General features: G+C 32.3%; 1 protein-coding gene, 1 non-coding gene and 1 pseudogene across 10 annotated transcripts; 1 reads left to right on the forward strand and 2 right to left on the reverse strand.

Annotated features, from left to right (window-relative positions):
* Positions 1-362: 362 nt before the first annotated feature.
* LOC132280668 (small nucleolar RNA U3) lies at positions 363-579 on the reverse strand. The gene has a single exon (XR_009471672.1). It is a non-coding gene; the product is annotated as a small nucleolar RNA U3 (small nucleolar RNA).
* A 1,089-nt stretch (positions 580-1,668) lies between these two features.
* Positions 1,669-7,898, forward strand: LOC132278623 (uncharacterized). 9 transcript variants are annotated; one of them, XM_059780463.1, is made up of 5 exons: positions 1,669-1,990; positions 2,097-2,215; positions 2,466-2,537; positions 6,691-6,798; positions 7,371-7,898. In XM_059780463.1, the coding sequence occupies exons 4-5, from the start codon at positions 6,703-6,705 to the stop codon at positions 7,824-7,826; spliced, it is 552 nt and encodes a 183-aa protein (XP_059636446.1). In that variant the 5' UTR covers positions 1,669-1,990; positions 2,097-2,215; positions 2,466-2,537; positions 6,691-6,702; the 3' UTR covers positions 7,827-7,898. The 9 variants fall into 9 exon arrangements, with proteins under 9 accessions (XP_059636446.1, XP_059636447.1, XP_059636445.1 ...); XM_059780464.1 differs by having other exon boundaries at positions 2,097-2,197; XM_059780462.1 differs by having other exon boundaries at positions 1,669-1,994; positions 2,097-2,537.
* On the reverse strand, positions 3,448-3,678 carry LOC132280670 (small nucleolar RNA U3; annotated as a pseudogene).
* Positions 7,899-8,105: the final 207 nt, after the last annotated feature.

An 8,105-nucleotide genomic window follows, 5' to 3' on the forward strand; every position in this document is an offset into this window, starting at 1 on the left:
ACAATGATGTAACTTTATTATGCCCACAAGGAAAATTAAGTTCCTAGAAAAGAAAGGGAAAAGGAACAAGCTATATGGTGCCCATAAATTCTAATCATCATGTAACAAAAATTCAATCATATGCGTGCAGCTTGTGTATATATATATATTATTTGGTAAATATTTATAATGGGCAACACTAAACTTAAGAAATTAAGTTGTGTATAATGGGCAACATTTATCTCCAGTATCGATTATATATATATATATATATATATATATATATAAGCAGCTGCACCCAAAGTGTAATGTCCCCTCAATTTATATATATAGAGATAGCATGTGTGTGTGTGTGTGTGTGAAGCTGCAAAAAGATAGGGTGTAGTCTGTCAGACAACTGTGTGACCATCGCAGCCAGATGAGACTAGCCGAGAACGATCCTCTACAGCTTTGTAGTCCATCATGGACCAGAAGAGGCCGTTAATCACGCTCTGGTCACGCAGTCATGGTTCATCCACCAGACTTAGGTTCCTGTCTCCTTAGAACTCAAGGATACAGAGGTACGAGCCTATAGAACAGATCCCGTTCAAGTAAGGTCGTGAAATGGGTTATTGAACTTGTGTTATAGATAGTGGTGCCTCTTTCATTTTTTAGTCGATGTGGGACGGTTTATTGCTTTCTCTCTCATCACAAGATGTGAAGTAGTTTTGACAATACTCGTTCCTAATGAAGTTGAACGACTGAATGGACCGAATATTCTATTTCATTACATGTCAGATTCACCATTGTTGTTGCAGCTGGACAGAAAATTGCTTGATTCGTGTAGCTATGCGACAGATAATTTACTTGTTTTGAGTGTTTTTTAGTGGTGGCATTAACTCTGATTTTATTTAAGTATTATATTTTGGGTTTTGGTATGAATCTATGCTTCTAAATACTTGTTCATAGAGTCTGGTTTTCGGATTTGGATGTGTTCAGATGTGGGTATGTGTGCTTGCTTTTTTATGTGTTTAGTTTATGTTTCTTGATTCTGATATGTTTTGGATGTGGGTATGTACTTACGCATTTAATGAAGTCTTTGCCCTTTCAACCATCTTTCTGCTATGTTGTTTGGGAGCACCCACTAGCATCGCAAGAAACTTATGCAATCCATTTATTTTTTTTTTGTTAAAGTGCAAAAAAAAAAAATATATATATATATATATATATATATATATATATGTCTTCAACTATGTTGGAATTTGCAAATAACATTTTTAAAGTAAATTTGGTGAATAATACCTACTGAATTATTACATTTTGTTGTAAAATACTTCAATGCCTAGACTATTTTTCATTAAATGACTATAATGTCCTTTCTTATTGAATTACATATAATCTATTTTTCTTACTGAAATAAATTATACAAAAAAATTCATACTAATTTGATTACAAATTTGTTATTAAATTTGCATAAATTTACTTTTAATTTTTAAAATTAATTATTTAAATAAAAATCTTAAAGGAAATTTTTTTAAAATGTAATTACTAACGGGTCAATGGTTTAGTGTTACCCCAGGCTGATCCTGATCCAAGACGGTCGCCTAGGGCCTAAAAATTTAGGAGGCCTCAAAATTTATAGGCCCATAGATGATGGGCCACCAGAAAAGAAAAATAAAATAAAATAAAATTTTAGGGCTAATCATTTCAGCCTCCCCAATCGCCTCCATCTCTATTCTCGTTTTCAACTCTCTCTCTCTCTCTCTCTCTCTCTCTGCAACTGCAAACTACAAAATCTACAAGAATCAGAAGTTCAAAACCCATATATTTCAGTTTATCTATGTGTCTGCAAGAATCAAAAGTTGAAAACCTATTACCTATATCAAAACCCATATGGGCATATGATTTTAGATTGTTCAAAAAATCAAAACCCATCGCCCGCTGTTCCAGTTCGTGTTCGCCGTTCGCAAGCTTCAGCCGTTGTCTCTCAACTCTCAAGTTTGCCCCCCTCTCTCTCTCCAACTGCTGACTTGTATGTATGGGTTTGGTTTTAATTTTTTTTTTTAATTTCTTATTTTATGAATTTTAGTTATAAATATTTATGAAGATAATGACTGAAACAGGATCTCCCTTTGCAGGATTTGAAAGACTAATTGGTAAATTTGGGTTGAACTTGAGTCTTGAACAAGCTGAAGGCCCTTGTCGTGGATTATAATTTTTACAATTACAGCATCCTACGGTCCTACCATCTTTTAGAGTGCTTTCATCACTTCATACTGCTAAGTCATTTCTTCAATTATTCAATATATATATATATATATATATATATATATATATATTTTTTTTTTTATTTCAGTTTTTTTCATGCTAATAATAAATTGGATGTTAACCGCATAAAGCATAAATCTGTCAATTAATACGGGCACCCAATTGTATATGAAACAAAGTACAATATAAAGTAACAAAATTTATTAATATATAAACAACAAAATTTTCATTTTTTGTAGACTTTTGTGCTTTGACCAACTTGGAGGAGCTTGATTTGAGTGTTAGTGTGAAGGGGCTGATTACAGTAAAAGGTAGTATATTGTCATATTCATTGCATTGCATTTTGAGGTAATCTACATTATATTTCAGCAAAAAAAAAAAAAAATTATTTTTTAAATTCTATAACTTCTGTTTCTGTTTTTTTTTTTTTTTTTTTTTTTTTTGTCATTTATGTCTACAAGAAAATTTGAATCTGGGCATGAAAAAAATAAAATAAAATAAAAAATTGATGCAATCTCAAAAAGAGGCTATTCATAAGCTTTTTAGGAACAATACACAAACAGAGAGTTTATTTGAAGATTTGGTGAATGAAGAACATAGGAATGAAGAAAATCTTAGTGAACATGGAGATTTAATGAATGAGGATAGGAATGAGAATTAAAATGAAGAAAATGCGAATAAACATGAAGATTTGGTAAATGAAGAATATATGAATGAGAATGATAATCTTCCTTTGAACATTAATGATCCAGGAAATTGGAAAAATATTGAAAAAAAAAAAAATGAGAGATTTATTAGTTGAAAGAGATCCTCCTAGAAATGCTAAACTTGAAAATTTTCGTAAGGATTCAAAAAATATACATTTATTTTTGTGCGTGTGAAACTTTATGTATAAAGGGCCTCACATTAAAGTTTGCCTAGGGCCTCTCGAGATTTTTTCAATCTTAGGGCTGGCCCTGATTAGAGGTAATGAGAGAGCAAATTTTCGCCCATTAGAGAACAACATAGATAGCACATATGTGTGTGTGAAGCTGCAAAAAGATTGTGTGTGTGTGTGTTTCTGAAAAGTTTCAAAAAGATGGGTGTAGTCTGATAAATTAGAGGTAATGAGTGGGCAAATTCTCACCAGCCCATTAGAGAACAACATAGATAGCATATGCGTGTGTGTGTGTGTGTGAAGCTGCAAAAAGATTATGAATCTATATATATATAAAATATATATGTGTGTCTGAAAAGTTGCAAAAACTTGGGTGTAGTATCACAGCCAGATGAGACTAGCCTAGAACGATCCTGTACAGCTTTGTGGTCCATCGAGACGGACCAGAAGAGCCTTTAATCACGCTCTGGTCACACAGTCATCGTTCATCCACCAGACTTAGGTTCCTGTCTCCTTAGAACTCAAGGATACAGAGGTACGAGCCCATAGAACAGATCCCGCTCAAGTAAGGTCGTGACTCTGAATGTCGAACTTTTGTTATAAATAGTGTTGTTTCATTTGCTTTTTAATTGATGTGGGACGGTTTATTGCTTTATCTCTCATCACAAGATGTGAAGTAGTTTTGACAATACTCGTTCCTAATGAAGTTGAACAACTGAATGGGCCAAATATTCTATTTGATTACATGTCAGATTCACCATTGTTGTTGCAGCTGGACAGAAAATTGCTAGATTTGTGTAGCTATGCGACAGATAATTTACTTGTTTTGAGTGGTTATGAATCTATGCTTCTAAATTCTTGTTCATAGAGTCTGTTTTTTGTATTTGGATGTGTTCGGATGTGGGTGTGTGCTTATGCGTTTAGTCAATTAGTTTACGTTTTGGATGTGGGTAGTGTATTTATGCATTTAATTAAGTAGTAACCCTTTCAACCAGGGGCAGAGCCAGAAATTTTAGGTTGGGGACGGGATTTGTTATATGTAACTACAGTTTGAAAATTTTATAAATCAATTGTAATATGATTTTTTTTTTTATAATAAATATTAGTCATAGTGTATGTACTTTGAGAAAATTAAAAAATGAGAAAACTACAGCTTAATAATAGATGAAAAATTGATAAATTTAAATGGTGGTTACAAGGGGATGATGGAGTTTAAGGACCTTCTTGTTATTTTTTTTTAAAAGAAAAAGGCAAGTGGAATGCAAAAAAGGAAATACAAATATCACCTCCCTTATATATATATATATATATATATATATATTTTAATCATCTACCACTAAATTTATTTAGTTGCATAGTTATATGATCCACAATCCTATATGTTAACAACTCTCTCTACCCCCACTTAAACCTCATAACCAAGACATGTCAATAGACTCAATTTTATCCAATTGGATCCGAATTTGAAATAATTAATATGTGGATTGAAACATTCAATCTTATAATTCATTAGCAAAATGAATTCGATAATCTATTAACTAAACAAATCAAATATAGATTTGTTTGATGAGTTGATTTTCTTATCATTTTAAAACTGGAAGGAAAGGGGAGAAAAAGCTCTCATTTTTTAATGAAACATATTATTGAATATATTTGTTTCAGGTATTTGGATTAATGAAAGTACTTTCATCTGCTTTTTTATTTTTTCCAAACATAATTACTACCCTTTTTATTTTTGTTTATTAACCAACTAAACACAAATTCAACACTATCATTTTATTTCCTTTCTTTTTCAATCATAATTAATATTATTCTTTCCTTTTCTTTTTTATATGTCAAACATGGCCCTAAGATTTAGGGCATAAAACAATTTCATTTTATGGGCAGCTATGGCAACAAAATTCAAAAAGACCTACCGTGGCTTTTTCACTATGTCTATTTGTCAGTCTTTCACTATGTCTATTTGTCAGTCTTTCAGTCTTTTTCTCTCTCTCAGACTCTAACTCAAACACAATCCCTATATAACCCACACCCCAAAAAAAAAAAAATGTGGCCGCCTAAAAGGTTAAATTAAACCAGACGTTGAACTCTCACTTGCACAATCTTTCAGGTACATCTCTCACACACCATCACTATTTATCCTTGTTTGTTTCAGTCTCTCTGTGTCGGTTCAAATTCAGTTTTTTTAATTTTATGTTCTTATGGTTTTTCTGAATCTTTATCAAATTGATAATTTCTATTTGATTAATTAGTGAAATTTTTCACTGTTGGTGTGATATATATTAAAGTTGTTCGAGGTTTAATTTTCGAATTATTATTATTATTATTATTAAATGAACATTTCAAATAATGAATGAATTAGGGTTTAAGATTTTGCTAAAGGTTTTGTTTGCTTGGTGAGAAAATGAAGTAAATGAAAAACATAGTTTTTGCACCGTGGAATTTTATTATTTATGGATTCATTTTCGTGTGATTGGTAAAGAAAAATGACTTTTTCTGGCTAACGATATATACAATATATCATCGTTTGGCAGCGAGGTTCTTGTTAGTTTTATATACATATACTCGCATATATGTGTATCTACGTTTTTTTTTTTATAAGTACATATATGTGTATATACGTAATACTATGTATATAGAGTGTGCGTATGGACATACATATACATATACGTATTTGTGCCTGCGTGCTACCTGTTTGCTATAATGTCCAAACCGAAGTGTGTATTGTAAGTAATATATGTAACTACCTCTTTAGTGGGAGATCTCTGTGCTCTGGCATTGATAGGATTTTCTCTATGTGAGAATATAACCTGTATTTATGATTTAAAAATAAATTACAGTCAATACATATATGTGTATGTGTATATACATGTACGCTATGTTTAGCTTTAGATTCTAGAGCCACGGGTGATCAAGCGCATCTTTCTTCATATTATTATTATTATTATTATTATTAAATGAACATTTCAAATAATGAATGAATTAGGGTTTAAGAGTTTGCTAAAGGTTTCGTTTGGTTGGTGAGAAAATGAAGTAAATGAAAAACATAGTTTTTGCACCGTGGAATTTTATTATTTATGGTTTCATTTTCATGTGATTGATAAAGAAAATGACTTTTTCTGGCTAACAATATATACAATAAATCGTCGTTTGGCAGCGAGGTTCTTGTTAGTTTTATATATATATACTCGCATATATGTTTATATATGTAATACTATGTATATAGAGTGTGCGTATGGACATACATACACATATACGTATTTGTGCATGCGTGCTACCTGTTTGTTATGATGTCTGAACCGAAGTGTGTATTGTAGTAATATATGTAAGTACCTCTTTAGTGGGAGACTCTTATCTCTGTGCTCTGGCATTGATAGGATTTTGTCTATGTGAGAATATAACCTGTATTTATGATTTAAAAATAAATTACAGTCAATACATATATGTGTATGTGTATATACATGTACGCTATGGCTACACATGTACTTGTAATATTTCAAGTGTGTATCTGTGAATGATATCCTTGTTTTTGAGATGAATAAGACTATGACTGATGCAAGTATTTCTTGCTGTATGGAAAAAGCTAGGTTTGGGGAACCATGTTGAGGCATGTGTATAACAAGTTATGTTCACATGGAGGTTATAAAATGAGGCCTTGCTTGAATGTACAGACAAGTTATCTCCACAGTGGACAGGTACATTCTTGATCATTTTTTATTTTTTAGTTTTTTAACCTGATGTAAACTCAACTGTCCCTCCCTGCTTGACCATTGAAGACCATTGGGCAAGTTTCATTTTTATATATAATCTGTTTTAGTTCTCTTGAAATAAGTGTTTTATTTAGAAAAAATAATAATAATGGTATTCTATTCGACTCTCACACGCCGTGCCCCTTGACTAATGTGACAATGGCAAATTTGGATTCATGAAATACTTGTGGGCATATATATTGTAAAGACTCTGTGTTGAATCCCAATTGGCATTAGTTATTGGAATGGAGAGTCAACTTGTGTTGTATTTAGATACGCATAATTAGCTCTTTTACTTGGCATCAATATCCCAGTCAAAACCAAAATGAAATTAAAAAAAATGAAAAAATTATTGTCAATTTTTCGAAAAAGTTAATGAGATTAGTCATAGGTTTGCAATGGCTCAAATTGTAACAGAATCTCAGATTTTTCAATGTTTATTTAAGATACAAGACCTTGTTAAGAAAACAAAATTCCCTTTGTTGTGCTGCTTAGTTTTTGCTATATGGTTATTACAGCTTTGTTTAGCACCAAGAAGCTTTTTTGGGGTGGAGGATTTCCTTGACGATGACAATAGCCGGCCATACACTTACCAGAAGGAGAAGAAAGCAAAAAATCCAGACAAGAAGCATGCGTCATTCAAACAACGTACGATAGCTTACATGGAACCGTTTACACTGGACGTTTTCATCTCAAAGCGGTTTGTTTCAGCCTCACTCACCCACAGGGTAACTAGTAAGCAGGTTGCAGTTGCTGGTACAAACTCTAAAGACATCAAAGCTGCGCTCAAGTCCCGATCTGATATACCTGCATGCTTAGCCGTTGGCCGGATTTTATCTGACAGAGCAAGAGAAGCTGACGTGTACACCGCTTCTTATACTCCGAGGGAGAGAGACAAGTTTGAGGGCAAGATTAGAGCGGTTGTACAGTCCCTCATTGACAATGGGATTGACGTTAAAGTTTATCTTGACTGAACCAGTAAGTTATCTTAGGACCATGGGAAAATGGAGGTTGTATTTCAATAAATGTGTTTTTTTTTTTTTTTTTTACAAAATAAAGTAATAATAAATATATAACAAAAAATTAATAAATTAATAGAAAATGGTTGGCCCAGCCACCACTAAATCCTGCAACGCTAGCCCAATTGCTGACATGACAAGCAATTCTTATGTGAATAGATAGCTAGTGGGTATGGTCATTGCTATACCGACTGCTCTTACTATGCTATAGCCTTTGTTGATGTAGTTTTATTA

The sequence above is a fragment of the Cornus florida genome, unplaced genomic scaffold (assembly GCF_030987335.1).
Source record: "Cornus florida cultivar Cherokee Brave unplaced genomic scaffold, ASM3098733v1 CherokeeBrave_3.0.0_Hap2_Chr10, whole genome shotgun sequence".
Lineage (NCBI taxonomy): Eukaryota > Viridiplantae > Streptophyta > Magnoliopsida > Cornales > Cornaceae > Cornus > Cornus florida.